The sequence below is a fragment of the Rattus norvegicus genome, chromosome 7 (assembly GCF_036323735.1).
Source record: "Rattus norvegicus strain BN/NHsdMcwi chromosome 7, GRCr8, whole genome shotgun sequence".
Taxonomy (NCBI): domain Eukaryota; kingdom Metazoa; phylum Chordata; class Mammalia; order Rodentia; family Muridae; genus Rattus; species Rattus norvegicus.
In genome coordinates, this window is record NC_086025.1 from 131,002,131 (window position 1) to 131,017,821 (window position 15,691).

General features: G+C 50.8%; 1 protein-coding gene across 2 annotated transcripts in view; it reads right to left on the minus strand.

Annotated features, from left to right (window-relative positions):
* Col2a1 (collagen type II alpha 1 chain) overlaps nt 1-4,497 on the minus strand; it is a 29,067-nt gene extending 24,570 nt beyond the window's left edge. The window contains exons 1-2 of one of the 2 annotated variants that reach the window (NM_001414896.1): nt 4,258-4,497; nt 334-537 (exon numbers count right to left, since the gene is read on the minus strand). In NM_001414896.1, the coding sequence (NP_001401825.1) occupies nt 334-537; nt 4,258-4,342 (289 nt within the window). In that variant the 5' untranslated portion in view covers nt 4,343-4,497. The remainder of the gene's footprint in view (nt 1-333; nt 538-4,257) is intronic. The other variant, NM_012929.2, reaches the window with a different exon arrangement.
* Between the last annotated feature and the right edge of the window lie 11,194 nt (nt 4,498-15,691).

Sequence of the window (15,691 nt, forward strand, 5' to 3'; positions counted from 1 at the left end):
GGACTAATTGAGCTCATGCTGTACCTAGACATAGCCCGGTTTCCACTGTTGCTCTATTAATTAGCAGACTTGACTCATGAGGGGAAACTTTTGTGGAATCATTGCTGTATTTCCATAAATATCCCCCTGAGGTTGGGGGGGGGGCTCTGTGGTGATTTAGGCTCACCAGGCTTCAACCTGGTTGAATTGAGAAGTGGCCTTGCCCCTAGGGGTTGGGATCAAATGGATTCACAGCTTCTCTGCTTCAGAGAGAAGGCCAACATCCATGGAAAGGCATTTGCTGTGTCTGCAAGTAATTTATTTATGTTGAATAATAAATAAATAAATTACGACCACTGGCAGTGGCGAGGTCAGCTGGGCAGATGGGACAGCACTCTCCGAAGGGGATCTCGGGGTTGAGGCAGTCTGGGTCTTCACAGATTATGTCATCGCAGAGGACATTCCCAGTGTCACACACACAGATGCGGCAGGACGAGGGCTTCCATACATCCTTATCTTTATACCTCTGCCCATTCTGCAGACAGCTGCCAGCCTCCTCTGTTACCACCGAGTGGGGTGGGAGTGGCGGCGGGCCAAGCAGGGAGCGGGGAAGAGCCGGAGAGAAAGAGAAAGAGGTTGTAACAAACTGGACATGGTTTAAATGCTAGGCAATGGTGGGGGGTGGCAGGGTACACCAGACAGACTGAACTTACAAATTAGTTTTGAAAAACATTAAGTTCTTCTGCGTAGTCTACAATACCTATTATGTCTGGCACTGTGCAAGACAGGTATGTTGGGGGATGGGGGTGATCATGAACCAGCGATAAAGGAGGGCTGTCACCCTATGTCTCTTCTTCCCAGCACATGGGGAGGGGAGCTGGAGATGGGGAAGGATGGATAGTTGGAAGGTGAAACTGGGTGGTAGGGGGAGTTGATGCTCTGAGCAGGAGCCCTGGGGTAGTAAAGATGGAGAATACAGGGGGAAGAAAAACGGTGAGACACTCTGATGGAGAATACAGGGGGAAGAAAAACGGTGAGACACTCTAGCGGCAGAGCAAAGACGTCCTTGGCATCCTCAAGGGATAATGAGATTTTCTAAATACAGAGAATTCTACCTACAAACATTAGAAGACACAAGAAATACATAAACAATAATCTGAAAGGCAAGCCCCGGCCCTCCTGCCCGAAGTCTTGCTTCTGAAGATGGCAACCACAATATAGGTGGCAGAAGGCTCTAAATGCGTAGCCGTGGCTAAGACTGACCAGTCTAGACCTGCGTCCTCCAAGAATGCAAAGAAGTAGCTCGGGCTGGACCCTCTCCACCAGCGCCCTGCCGTCTGGAATTCGCCCTGCGCATGAGAACTGTGCTGACAAGAGAGCTTCTCAGAGCGCCAGGGGCTGAAGAGCCCGCACCACGTGCTAGGCAGCGCCCGGCGCTGTTTTTCTCATCAAAATCTCAAAAGCAATGGCAAAAGTTGAGAGTGAATAATAGCGAAGAGCCACAAACCCAGTGGGCGTGGGTAGAAACGGGCCTGCCCTCTGCTCTTCAAGGAGGGCGAGCATCCAAAGATCAAAGTCTCCCTTTTCTTTTCCACTGGAAGAAACCCATCTATCTAGCCTTTAGATAAGACAATCGAGGGGGGAAGATGAGGGGATCCCGTGGCAAAGGTTGAAGCTGCTGGGATACTCCGGATCCCTCCACCCTATCCCCAGCGGCGCTAAAATAGCTGGAGGTGAGGAGAGGCTAATGATGTCCTGTCCTGACTAAGAAACAGCGCTCTGTCGCCCAAGACTGCCTAGGGGAGCCCGAGAAAAGCCTGGAGAAGGGAGGGGTGTGCATCGTGAAAGCAGATCGGGTTCCCCAGAAAGGGCGCCCTGGGGCCGCGCGGGCCAAGGGCAGGGCGGATCCAGCCGGGTGTGAGAGCTGCTGGCTGACTCTTTGTGGATGGGGCTCCGGACACAGCCCTCCATCAGACAGACATTCGTAGAGTAAAAAGTAGGATTAAATGACTGCCCAAGAAAGGAGCCAACAGTGTAACCAGATCGCCTAGGTGCGGTCGGAGGAAGCCAGCACCACCCTAATTGTGGCACGAAAAGGGCTACACAGATAGCATCCTGGCCGCCCGATCCGGTTCCCCTCGTTACCGCCGTGCGGCATAAGTGATTCTTTGTGGCTGGCCAATTAAAAAGCTACCTCTTTCGGGGAACTGTTTTGCTTCGTCGCCGCTGCGCGCGGGGCCGGAGCCCGGGAGGTGGCGGCAGGCGGGCACAGGGAGGGGGGATGCATTGTGGGAGAGGGGGGTCGGGGAGTCGGGGGGACCCACTGGGCCTTGCCTCTCATGAATGGGGCTTTTCTCGAGTGCATACAGAGCCCGATTCACAGCTCTCCACGAGGAACCAGTTTAAATAAATACGGGCAGGGTTTCAGCCCATCTGGAAGCCATCGCTGCCAATCCCTCAACGCAAACAAGCCTCACAAAGGAGGACTGAGGTCTCCCCTCCCGAACCTGCAGCACTTTTGGAAGCTGGGGCTGAGAAATGCAGATGTGGGTCAAAGTCTTCGCAGCCAAGAAGTTTCCCAAACTCGTGGAAAGATGGAGAGGAGGAGCGTGGACTCTAGGTTTCTGACATTCCTAATGTCCACCTTCCCCCACGTCAGGTCCTTGGGTCCATAGGAGAGTGGGGGTGTTTGCGTTGATGAGATGAGCCGGGGTGTAAAACCAACCGGTCGAGATACAGAATAGTAGGAGACCGAAAGTTTTAGACACCCCCTACACCCCCCCACACACACACACAAAGCTGTGGAATTCACTCTGCCAAAAAGTTGCGGACATGAGGCAGCTCTTCGCCAATTAGGAGAGCGCCTCTGCTATCAGATGAATTAGGGAAATCGTTTAGACACTCAGCTCACTCCATTGCGCTCTATAAAGAATACCGGTCAAGACCGCAGCTTTGTGGGTGTGTGCTTGCAAATTTAGGACAAAAAAATATAGTCAGGCCGATCTCAGACCACATACAAACACTTCGATGTTCCTCCCAGAGCTCCAGCGTTCGGCTCTGGCTTAGCTCGCCACCCTGCCACCCTGCCACCCTGCCGCCCTGCGCAGCGGGGTCAGAAAGTTCTATCACTGCAGCGCTCTCTGCTCCAGCCCTGCCCCCGCCGCCGCGTCCGCCACGCTAAAGAGCAGAAAGACCGCCCGGGCCCGCCTCCTTCCAGAGCATCTCTGGAGACAGGCTGGTGGCAGGGGAAAGCGCCTAGAGTCTCACGGGCGGAGGGTCTTTGATCCCCACCTACTGTCCAAACAGTTTCACCTGCGATTGATTTACAGTCTGTAACATACAAAGACAGAGCTGGAATCCTAGCTGTCGGAAACGTGCCCAAACACGTGGAAGAAAATGCTCTACCTAATACACTTTCCAGGCTTCGGTTGTCCTGAATATAATCCCAGACAGTGGATCCTACCCAGGGAGGAGGTGGAAAGGTGCGGGAACCGCCCTTGGACCGAGGCTGTACAGCTGCCCATCTCTAACTGCCATATACAGTCCACTAGCCTGACCCCATATCCATCCACGGCTACACACGCTGTAAAGTAACTCATTGTAGGGTAGACAGGGGAGGGGGTTGCTCTCGGAGATACGTTTGGAAAGCAGGTCTGCTTGGAGTGTCAACGTTTTTCAGATGTCAAGTTCCTACAGCCCAAAGGAAGCGAGGGGAGAGCCGAGTTTCGGAGAAGGGCTGGCCGGCTGTACCTTCCTCGGGGTCAGCCTGATAGCGGAGGGAACTGGAGAGCAGCGCTGAAGTCGCAGAGAGCAGCTTTTTCTTTGTGGCCTCAGATTTCAACCCATGAGTGTCAGAGTTAGTTCTTTGTCTAGCGCCCCTTTGAGCTCTGCCCCATCGAACCCCTAGACCTGGCTGATAAATCAACCCGTAGGCGTCTCTCGGTGTCTCTCCTACTCTTAACTGTGGGACTTCTTTCACTGAGCTCGAGGCCTCCTGGTCAAAACTGGTGGAAAAGGGTGCGTTACATCTGTGTTCAAACCTGTGGCAGTCGACACTCTGCAAGTTCATACCCTTGCTTAACGCAGGGACCTGAGAATGTCTCCACTTGCGACTCTGACTGAGGATGCTGCGACAGAACTCCTCACTAGCAGAATTAGGATTAGGATCAGTGTTCTCCTGTGCACTACGCGCCTAGGACTTGGCGCCCTAACTCGGACGGAGGGAAGAAGAGAAGGGTCGCAAGTCAGGGAAGCAGGCAGGGGTGGTGGGCGACTTACGGGCATCCTGGCCCTGACATTGTAGGACCGTGGCGATGAGCAGCGTCAGCAGCACCAGCGACTGGGGAGCCCCGAGGCGGATCATGGCTCACCGCGAGGCCTGGCAGAGCCTTGGCCCGGGCGAAGCTCGGCGAGGCGGCAGAGCACGGAGCGGGTCCGGGTCTCTACCGCGCCCTCATGCAGGAGGCTCTAGGAGCAGGAGGAGGAGGCAGGAGACCCGGCAGCCCAGCGGCGCTCTGCGTCTTCTCCCAGCAGAGGCTCCGGTTATATGCTCCCGGTCGCTCCAAAGGCTGGCAAACCAGCCCAAACCGCGGGCCGCCCCCCAGCCCCCCGCGGGGCTGTAACCTGAGACCCCGCCCCCGGAGCCCGCCCAGGCCGGACCAGAGCCCACACCTGCCAAGGCCAGTCGCCCCTTTGGTGAGCCCAGCTTCCCGCCCCCGATGTGCCCAGTGGCCTGATCGGGCGGGGCACCGAGACGGCCTCCGGTCGCCCCCACTTGGGACTGCCACACTGCCCCCTCTAACCACAGGCGAGAAGGGGGGCCTCCGGCCCCTTTCCTCGGAGTTCTGCTGGGGTTAGAAGGGAGGGGGTTGTTTGCAGAGGCATAAGCATGGAGCTTTAGACTCAAGGCTGGAAAGGCGAGGGAGGACGAAGTAACGGGAGAAAGGAAGGTGGGGATGGGGAGTTTAGGGGGCGGGGGAGCCAAAGTATAAGCTGATGGAAGCTGCCCAGAATCCTAAATCTGGGGGACAGTTTTCCAGACCTGCCTTCCAGCTCCTTTGCGGAGTACCTGTCGGTGAACTCCCACCTGGAGGCTCGCAAACCCAGCCTCCCTAACCCATCCCCCATCCAACTAGCTATGAAAAAAACCTAGGTAGACGGGGGACTGGAGGTGTGTGTGGCTAAGAGAGGGTCTGGTGTATTCCTACACAGAGGGGGACCTGTGTGGAGGTGTAAGGGGCAGGCCAGGGAAGGGACTAAAGGAACTGCAGACAACCGAGGGACACCGCAACAAAATCCGCACGCAGCCGGATTGGAGACACTTGTCTAATTCGGCTCTTCCTGGCCCAGGTTCAGGAATCTCCAGGGGAGTGGGTGCCCTTAGCCTGGAGAGAGCAACGCTGGCCAGGGACTGTTGACCACTCTGAGGCCCTGGCCAGAGAGTCTGGAGGTGGCTCCAGCTGGACTCAGTTTTGTGAGGGGAGGAGAAAGCGCCAGAGTTTCCTAGTTGTCCACCACCACCATCCCCGAGACACACACACACACACACACACACACACACACACACACACACACACACATCTTCCCCTATCCCTGGGCCTCCAGCCTCACTTGCCTTCCTTGCTCCCCCCAACCCCAACCTTACCCCAAACTGCCGGAGGCTCAGCCCTTGCTCTGTTCCCGAAGTCTCCTTCCATAACAAGGAGGTTGAGGATGGGTCCCCGAATACACCTTTTCTTTAGAAGTGAGATGGTCCTCTAGGGAACTTTAAGCAAAGGGAACCTTGGAAATTAGGGCCTGATTTAAGCAGTAACTCCTTTGTCTCGAAGTGGGATTTCTGTGTTGCCGCTGGAAGTCCTTGGGAGAAGCTACCCCCATGGAACCCCCAGGGAATGTTGGGGGGTGGGGAGAATTACCCAGCATACCACACCACCTCAGACTTTGGAGCTTCTCAGGATGGAAACAAAGAACTTCAAGTGTAAAACTTAATTTCTATGCAAGTGTGCTGGCTGGAAAAGGAGAGAGTGTTCTTTATGTAAAATGCCATTCTTGCATCTTCCCAGCCTATTCAAGTCTTTGCCTTTGGCTCTAGATCCTTCTGCCTCTGCTAGAAAGCTGGTTTTAAGTCTGCAGTGCCGAAGTCTTCTTTGGACCATGGCTGTCGGATCTTAGCCCGGAAGACATTTTGTAACTCTCACACATTTTTACGGATCCCATAGGGTCTTTGAGCCGCCTTTCTTAATATAGAGTACAGTATTTTTCTGACTTTCAAGCATTCATAACCTATAGCTGTACCCCAGGCCCTCTACATTTTTGTATAATTTTTACCTGCCTCCCCCTTATATCCACTGAATTTCCCTCATCGAGTAGTGTGGAAGGTCGTAAAAACACAGCTAGCTGTGCCTAGCACAGTTTCGGCACAAGCGAGGACCAACTTACTGGGAATAAAAATATGATTTATTTTACACTCTTAAATGCATGTTTTCGTGTGTGTGTGTGTGTGTGTGTGTGTGTGTGTGTGTGTGTGTTCTGATTCTGTCCTTCTCACACGTGGGGAGGCGGGAAGGGCCTTGTTGGCTGAGCAATCTCCCCAGACCCTGCAAAATAGAACGTAGTTTATGATGCAGGTAACACATGGGTAAGTATAAGGTTAGTCAATCAAATAATGGTGCCCAATGCAAGCGATCACAAAAAAAGAAACAGTAGAAGTTTTGGGGAAAATGCTAAGTGGGTGAATAAAATGGAGACCTGTATGACAATGACCTGGCTCAGTGAGCAGCAAAAGGGGGAGCTCCCGACAACATATGTGTGTGTGTGTGTGTGTGTGTGTGTATGCATGTATATATGTATATGTTATATGCATGTGTATATATATGCACAAATACACATATGCACATATACACATATACATATATACACATATACATACATACATATATATGCATATAAGAACTCTAGATTCAGTTCTCCATTTCCTGCAACTAAAAGCAAAATTAATTCCCAGAGACAGGAACTAATCAAAGCAAAATCGTCTACAGTCGAAATTGACAATGCCGGAATAAATGGAAATTATTTAAATTCCCTGGCCAACTCTAGCGGCTCCTTATGCAGAGCACAGAGATGGGGACTGAAAAGAACGGGAAAAGGAACTAAGTAGGTGGAACCCATGCGTCCTTCTTGCTGGCCGTTCACGGTTAACACAGTTCATGGCTAACAAAGGTACCCAACCTTGCCAACTTGATGCGTGCAAACATAGCAGCTGTTTCGAGAGAACACAAGGAACACAGCAAAGGAGCTGGGATGTGGTTCGGTGGTGGAGAGTTTGCATGGCATCATGAGGTTCAAACACTGGGAGGCGGGAAGGACCATGCTGATAAAATAGCGGATGAGGGTTGAGATGAGACAGAGAAGCAGTATGAGGTCGACGTGGAGCGTGCCTCGGCCAGTGGTGGTACAGTGTGCAATGGCGGTAGAGAACAACTGTTTTATAGCCTCCTGCACTCCCTTATGGTGAAGTTGGACTCAAAACCTCGTTCCTGAGGGTTGGCTTGCGTGGTAACAGAAGGGACAACGCAAACTTCCAAAGGAGGGACCAAGCGAGACTCCTACATGCAGCTATGAACACAATGGCCAGCAAGGCTCGATAACCCAAGGGTACAGGATGGCGAGAATGCCTTGCCAGTAACCAGCAGCTCTACGTGGACTTTCGACCTTCTTAACAGGAGGGAAGCCGTGCCTGGTGCTGGAAATGTAAGCTAACTGCACGGGCCTAATGAAATCATGGATCTTGAAGGAAAACTTAACCACCACTTTACGAAACCATCATAATTTCTAATTACATTCTAAATATTTGTCCTTACACCCGCAATAAGTGGAGTCCTCCCCCCTCATTGAGGAGACTTCTCTTTGAGACAGAGAAGATCATTGCAGAAAACCGCAAGCAATCAGAGTGCAGAGTTGTACAGCCTAGTCCCAGTGGATAAATCTATAATACAAGTCCCCTACCTAAGGCTCGGGGATCACTTGCAGAAGAGGGGGAAGAGAGATTATAAGAGCTAAAGGGATGGGGGGGGTTGCTGTGAGACTGTGTGTCCTGGGAAGGTCAGAAGTTACACTCAAAGTCTCATCAACATGGCTACCTAACAAGGTCTGAACAGGGACAACAGCAGACAGGCTTACATGGATGCAGTGGTGGGAGGAGAGGAAGCTTCGACCCTACACAGAGAACTACAGAAAACTAAGGAATCCTGAGAGCAGGAGAAGTAGTCTTCCCTAGGGAAGGGCATGCCAATTGGTTACCCAGTACCAAATGCTCAGCCCAGAAAACATATGTGCAAGTAACATTATACAGACTGAGCAGGTTGTAGATATGTATTTAGGAATATACATTCCTAACACATGGACACACAGACACAGACACACAGACACACAGAAACACAGACACACATAGACACACACGTAGACACACAGACACACAATTTTGTTTGTTTGTTTGGTTGGTTGGTTGGTTGGTTGGTTTTCTGAGACAGGGTTTCTCTGTATAACATCCTTACTCACTCCGTAGACCAGGCTGGCCTCAAACTCAGAGATCCTCCTGCCTCTGCCTCCTGAGTGCTGCGACTAAAGGCATGAGCTGCTATGCCTGGCTTACACACACTTTCTTTTATTTTTTATAAAAAGATTTATTTATTTAATCTCTATAAGTACACCACTGTCTTCAGACACACCAGAAGAGGGCATCAGATCTCATCACAGAAGGTTGTGAGCCACCATGTGGTTGCTGGGAATTGAACTCAGGACCTCTGGAAGAGCAGTTGGTGCTCTTAACCACTGAGCCATCTCTCCAGCCCTACACACATTTTCTTAATGTGGAAAACTTTTATGCCAACATCCATCGGAGGGATGAGAGGAACAAAGACTTTTGTCTTCCTCGCTCGGTAGGGGACCGGACCTGATTGTCTGAGAACGAGGTCCCTTTGGAATCACCGTCTCCTCACACGTTAGGAGTCAGGAAAGTTAGGATTATTAAACAGACACAGTCTGTATCTACCCAAATTCACTATTTCTCTCTCTTTTATGAATATATTAATTTAGTTTTTTGGGGGTTTTTTGTGGTATTGGGACTTGAACGCAGGGCTTCACACATACTAGACAAGAACCCTACCACCAAGCTATATTCTCAGCTCCAAATTTAGACTTAAGTAGACACCACCTTATTGGGAAAGATATTAATAGGTATACTGTAAAGAAAAGATCTCTTTCTTCTCCTCTACCTAAATCCACTTTAAAACGGTGATAAAGTAAGGAAGGCCCCACGTTCTGAGGAGGCAATCCACCCCAAATATGGCAGGTGGTGAATGACGCGCTTCACAGGGCCAGGGGAGGAGGGCTAGGCCTGGCTCCGCGACACTCGGCCTCTGTTGGTCCGGCTCATTTCAGACAGCCTTTCAAGACGTGTTTGTGTTTTCTTTTGGCATTTTTGGGCCAGAGTAACAGGATCAGGACTGTCCAGGATAGGGTTTTTCCAGATTTATGGTGTGCATTCCATTCCATAAGGGCATAAATGCGCCACTATGGGTTCTCGAATGCAAACAGCATTGAGAATCCCACCCAGACTCGGGCCGGTCCCGGTGCCACGCAGACTCAGTTTGGTTCTTAAACTAGACATCAGCTTCTCCACAAAATGGAAGGCACGGAACGAATTTAGATGCTGCCTCTGAGTCCAAGGGGATGCAGGAGAAACATGATGGTGAAAATGTCGGAAATAAGTTCTGTTCCGCGTGAGGGAGGAGGGGCAGACAAGGAACACTACTGCGGGGGAGGGGGTCGGGGTCGAGTGCAGGGAGGGGATGGGGGTGCGGGGTAGCGGTGGGGGGCGGGAAGGAAGGGAAATGGGGAAAGGGGAGGGAAGAATTGCAAAAAGCAAGGGATACGCAAAAGTAGGCTTCTTGAGGGAACTGAGTTTGAGGGTGCCTGGGGCTTGGAAATCCATGCGTCCGTCCATCCGATGAGAACACAATCAAGCCCTGTGTGAGAGCACAGAAGAATGGAGCAAGCCAGAAGACATGGCAGGGGTCCAGAACAGTGTAAACTACAAGGGTGGGGGTGGGGTGGAGTGGGGAGAGAACGTAGAAATAAAGGAGGAGATCGCATATAGACGTGGAGAACTCCTTGAAAGGTACCGGTTGCCACCGAAGCTCAGGCTTCACTACTTCCGTTTCAGCCCCTTCTACCTATCGCTTGTGAGCCAGACCTTTGGATGAGGTTGGGAGAATAAAGATCGGAGGATAAAAATGCCGTGTTCTACCCTTCCTTTAAAAACAAACAAACAAACAAACAAACAAACAAACAAAAAACCCTGCATTTTGTTCATAAAGATTTTCCCGTGTATGTATGCATGTTATGTACACACTTTAAACAAAACCCTTTCATATCAAACCTTGCACTTTCTTGAAGCAGATTAATAGCCCTCTGGTTTGAGGAGTGTGTGTCTCTCATTGGCTCTTGAGGGTTCCAGGGTCAGAAGGAAAAAATGCCTCAAAGAGGAGAGACACTTGTAAGCTCCCAGCAGAGGCTGCACATGAAGGAATTGGTTCTGCATCAAACACAGTGGTTTCCTAGAGCCGGGAAGCATCAAGCAACCACATGACATGGTGGCTTCAGGAGACACCTCCGATGGGTCAGTAACTCATGAGACAGGACCAAACAGGTTTCTACTTGCCATCTCGCTGGCTTCTTTGAACTCTTCGTGCACTAGGGCATGGCAGATACCACAGAGCTGTGCCTTAGGTCACCCTGTCTCCTTCAGTTTGGTTAGTAAAATGCTTGCCCCACAGTGCCCAGGACCTGAGTTCAATCCCCAGCCCCCTGTGTAAAATCCGGGTGGGATGGCAATGGTGTCTGTGACTTCACTACTGGGGAGGCTCCCCGAGGCTCTGCTGGTGAACCTGATGAGACTCAAGTTCAGTGAGCAGCCCTATCTCAAACAACAAGATGGAGATTAGTAAATAAATAAAGCACTTGACCTTTAACCTCTGGCCTCCACATCCACACTTACACACATTTTATGCAACACACACACACACACACACACACACACACACACACACACACACGAGAGAGAGAGAGAGAGAGAGAGAGAGAGAGAGAGAGAGAGAGAGAGAGGAGAGGGGAGGGGGAGGGAGGGGAGGGGAAGGGGGAGGAGGAAATATCCGGGAGGATACATAGACATATGGAGTCCTGACAAGAGAGAAGAGAGAGAAGGTATGACAAGACACAAGGTATGGTTTGCAAGGCTAGCAGTTACAAACGCAGTTACAAATGCCCTGGGCTCTAGATACAGGCAGGTCAGAGAACAAGGGCAGGAAAGAAGAAAGGAGTTAGGAGAGAGACCTGCGATTTGAACATGACTTGTCCACCTGAAGGTCACGAGGTTTGTTTTGCATCAGTGTTTGTTTGGTAACGGGATGAGCCCTTAGGAGTTGATGAGGTTTGTCCTTTCAGGAGAAAGCCATCATAAAGAGAGGGTGCTTCTCAGTTCTCACCCTCACACCACCTGCTAAGAGGCATAGAGCAACATTATACCTCCTTGGTACCAGACACTAGGACTCCCGAGGCTCCAAAACAGCATTTGTTATAGCGGCTCAGGAATTTTGTTATAGCAACAAAAAGTGAACAGAGATAGGGTGTTTAAAAAAAAAAGGCCTATTTCAGAGGCGCCGCCCCTGTGACAGCTCTCACAAAAGTCCCTCCCTTACAAATAGGTAAGAGGTCATGTCTGTGTTCCCCGTTCTCCAGTAGGAAAGGGTAGGTCAATGCTGGGAGAGAGACTGACACAGGATGAGACCTTGGCTTGTATATTCCACAGAGTACCAGGGAAGGAGGAAGAGGAGAGAAGATTCTTCTGTAGCACCCTCCTTCCCACTGCGGCCAACTCTCCTGAAATAATCTTCATCCCACTCCAGGGGTGGGGTGTGCCTTCCCGGAAGTTCCTAAAAAGCTGGAGAAACATTTCTCATGGATTCCATGGAGCAAGACAACACAGAAAGGAAGCAGGAGGTCACAGGATCCCAACTCAGGAGGGTACCTCGCCTGTTTTTACCCCAGGCACCTCCCTGAGGCAGTCACTGTTACACTGTTACACTGTCCTCTGTCCCCTCAGCCAGAGCCCAGCCCTCAGGATTGCACTCACAACCCCCACCCCCCAGTGCCCTAACACTCCCTCCTGGATTGTCTCTTCCATGCTGTCTTTTTTCCTGTCAGCTCCCTCCCCACACCAAGCTTCACTGTGCAAGGCACTTACCTGGAGGTGTGGGGACACATAGAGCAAACTGTTAGAAGTGAATCTCTCCCTCAAGGACATTAGCCCTCTCAGGGGAGGGGACATAGTCGCACAGAGTCTAACTTGGAGGTCGACAGGTTGTAACATATCTTATTGTGAGGTGGCATAGTTTGCTCTGCTACAGGGTACTTTCAGTGTCATCTACAGACAACAAGTGGCCTCTGAGCTGAAAGATCTCTTCTTGACACAGGTTGGGCAGTGAAAGAAGCCTGTTTGCATTTTGTCCCCTGGGGTAACTGAGTGAGAGCTGCTTTCTCTGCATGCTGCCCTCTGCGTGTAATATTGGGCCACCAACAAGGCCTTCTCAGTATTTTTTTGCTTCTTATCTCTTGGGGGATCAGACTTTACCCTGTAATTCTCATCCGGTTGTGTCTGGACTCCATTCTCATGAGGACGAGGGCAAAGTGCTCTGTGTGTTTCAGCTTTCCTCTCCTGATATTGTGCGATCAGTGTGGAAGCAACAAGTGATGCGTCCACCGTTTCCACACAGTGCTGTGCCCGGGAGGCTCACAGGAAGGCTTATAGTCATTAGCGCCCATTTCTCTGGTCAGTACTTCAACGCGACTTTCCTCTAGGAGCGATGACAACCTTCAAGGTTGTCCTGCAGTCTAGGAAGACCAAGATAACAAATGGTGGCTGACAGCTTAAAACAAGATGCACTGTTAAAACTGGGAAGATCTGGAGCCTGGAGAGATAACTCGGTGGTTAAGAGCACTGACTGCTCCTCCAGAGGTCCTGAGTTCAATTCCCAGCAACCACATGGTGGCTCACAACCATCTGTAATGGGATCAGAGGCCCTCCTCTGGTGTATTTGAGAGTATTCACATGCATAAAGTAAAAATAAATAAATAATTCCTTAAAAGTTTAAAAAAAAAAAAGCCCAGGGAGGATTTATTGTGAGGAAGAGAGACCTGCAAGGATTTTTGTCTGGTAAGAAATTTTAGAGGACATAATTCAAAGGAGGGGGAGGGAGAGAGAGGGAAAGGGGAAGGAAGGGAAAGACAGAGAGAGGAGAGAGAGAGAAAGAGAGAGAGAGAGAGAGAGAGAGAGAGAGAGAGGGAGGGAGGGAGGGAGAGAGAGAGAGAGCGCACAGAGGAGAGGAGAAGACTCCATTTTTATTTCTACTCTAACTCCCCCTGGAATCTTGGTCAACTTGCTTTCTCCTGTGCCTCAGATTCCCCATGGATGAAATGAGGTTGCTGAGGGGCTTTGTGATGAGAGGCACCAGCTATGGTTTCTGTTCCTTCACCTTTACAACCCTAATGGGATCTTGTTGTGCTCTCCTCAGTAATCCCTTGACTAAATACTCAAAATGAACCACGGAGAAGCTCAACCGTGTCATCGCTTGGCCAAAGCCGTGATTCCTACCTAGTGTGGCTCTCACAAGCCACTCCTTGCACTTTAGGACTCACCATCTCTGTGACTCACCACAGACTCACCTTGCATCTGTGGCACTGGCTTAAGGAGGGAGAGCGGGGTTGGGGATTTAGCTCAGTGGTAGAGCGCTTGCCTAGCTAGCGCAAGGCCCTGGATTCGGTCCCCAGCTCCGAAAAAAAAAAAAAAAAAAGGAGGGAAGGGAGAGCAACAAGCTGGGAGCCCTCTCCCTCCTTCCACAGTCCAAAAGAAATGCCTCAAGGTACAGAGAAAATTCCAATTGGCTACACCCGCCATCTCGGCCACCTCCCGGGCCTTCAGTTACTAACAATGGGCAGATGCTTTGGCAGACAAGACCACTCACACCCCTGAGAGTTGTAGCCTGGGCTACAGACCTGCCAGGACAAGATAGGCATCTCCATTGTGACCTCACCACTGGCCTATGTAAAGCTGAGACAGCCACCAAGTTGTGTCCCCTGTACAACTCCATTAGCATGCTAACTACTGTCCAAGCAAGCAGCTGCTAATTAGCTAGTGTTTACCCAACAGCACTCTTTGCAGACAGGAGCTCTTTGCAAACACCCTAACGGGGAGCTAGCATCAACTACAAGTCTAGCCACTTTGGAGTAATGTGAAAGATCCATTATAGAGTCCCTGCAACAAGAGTTCTTCCGCCCACACTCCGAGAGACAACTGTGTGGGAGCTGGGAGGCGAGGGTGCCAGGCTGGCGAGATCTCAGTGGGTAACAGCTTGTGCCACCAGGCTTGGGGACCAGTTGGATTCCTGGGGGCCACCTGGTAGAAAAAGTGAAGGGATTCCCAAACGTTGTCTTCTGACCTCTACCCATGCATGTCCTTCTGCATGAATAAATGCAATTCTAAAAAGTAAAGAGGAGGCAGATCTCTGCTCTAAAACATGGCAGCCCGAGGGAACTTTCTGATGACATACATCTCTTCGTGCTGCCCAGTAAGATGACTACAGCCGCGTGTGTTCTCGAGCCCCTGGAATGCAGCTACGACCACTGAGAACAAACATAAGATTTTAAAGCATGCTTAGTGTCTGTTGCTTCTCATTGGAAGTAGCCATACGTGGTTGAGAGCTACCATCCTGGGCCATGTAAGATGCTCTACTACTCAGTATGGTTTGCAGACAAGATTATCACCTTACCTCAAGATGGTTGGTCCCACTTTGGACCTACTAAATCAGAATGTACATTTAACAAGGCCCTGGGGTCATTCGTTTGCACATTAAGACTTAAGCATGGGCTAGGGTGGTTGTTTGTGTGCTAGAACCACTTGGAAGAGCTTTTAGAATCCGTATTCTAAAAGTTGAACCCCAGATTCATTAAACCAGAATTTCTCGGATGGGCATTCCAAGGCACAAGCATTTCTGAAGGGCCCCAGGAGAGCACAACTTATGTCCAAGGCTGAGAATGGTTGTCCTCGGGCCCTGCAGCCAGTTGGGGTTACTCTAATGGATGAGGCCATGTGAGAACCAGCGACTTCCCCCCTCGCCTCTGAATTCACTCGTTGGTCCCAGTCAGTTGGGAAGTCAACAGGACTTATTCATCCCTCGACGAGTGTAAGAACTGGCTGGGATCTGTGTTTGTTTCCAGTATCTAAGCGAGATGTTCATTAGTTTTTGACAAAACATGTCCAAATACCACACCAGGAAAGGGTACTGAACAAGCTGGGGTGACTGAAGTCTGATTCACTTCCTCCCTCTGGGGCCTGCAGAACCCTGGCATCCCCAAGCAGCCAGTGCCCATGAACAGAGCCATTCTTCCCATGCAGGATGGAGGGAGGCTGCTGCTGCTTCCAAGGTTGGGAGGCTGCCTGCTCCTCCTCCTGCACCTCAGAAAGTGTCCAAGGGCCCAGAGCGAAGAGCTGAGTTTTCCTGAAGAGCTGGGTTCTCCCATGGTGTTGATCGGAACCAGGCCTTGGAGGCCCAGGCGTGCTTTCTAGTGCCGAATTATATTTGCCTGGATCAGTGTTCAT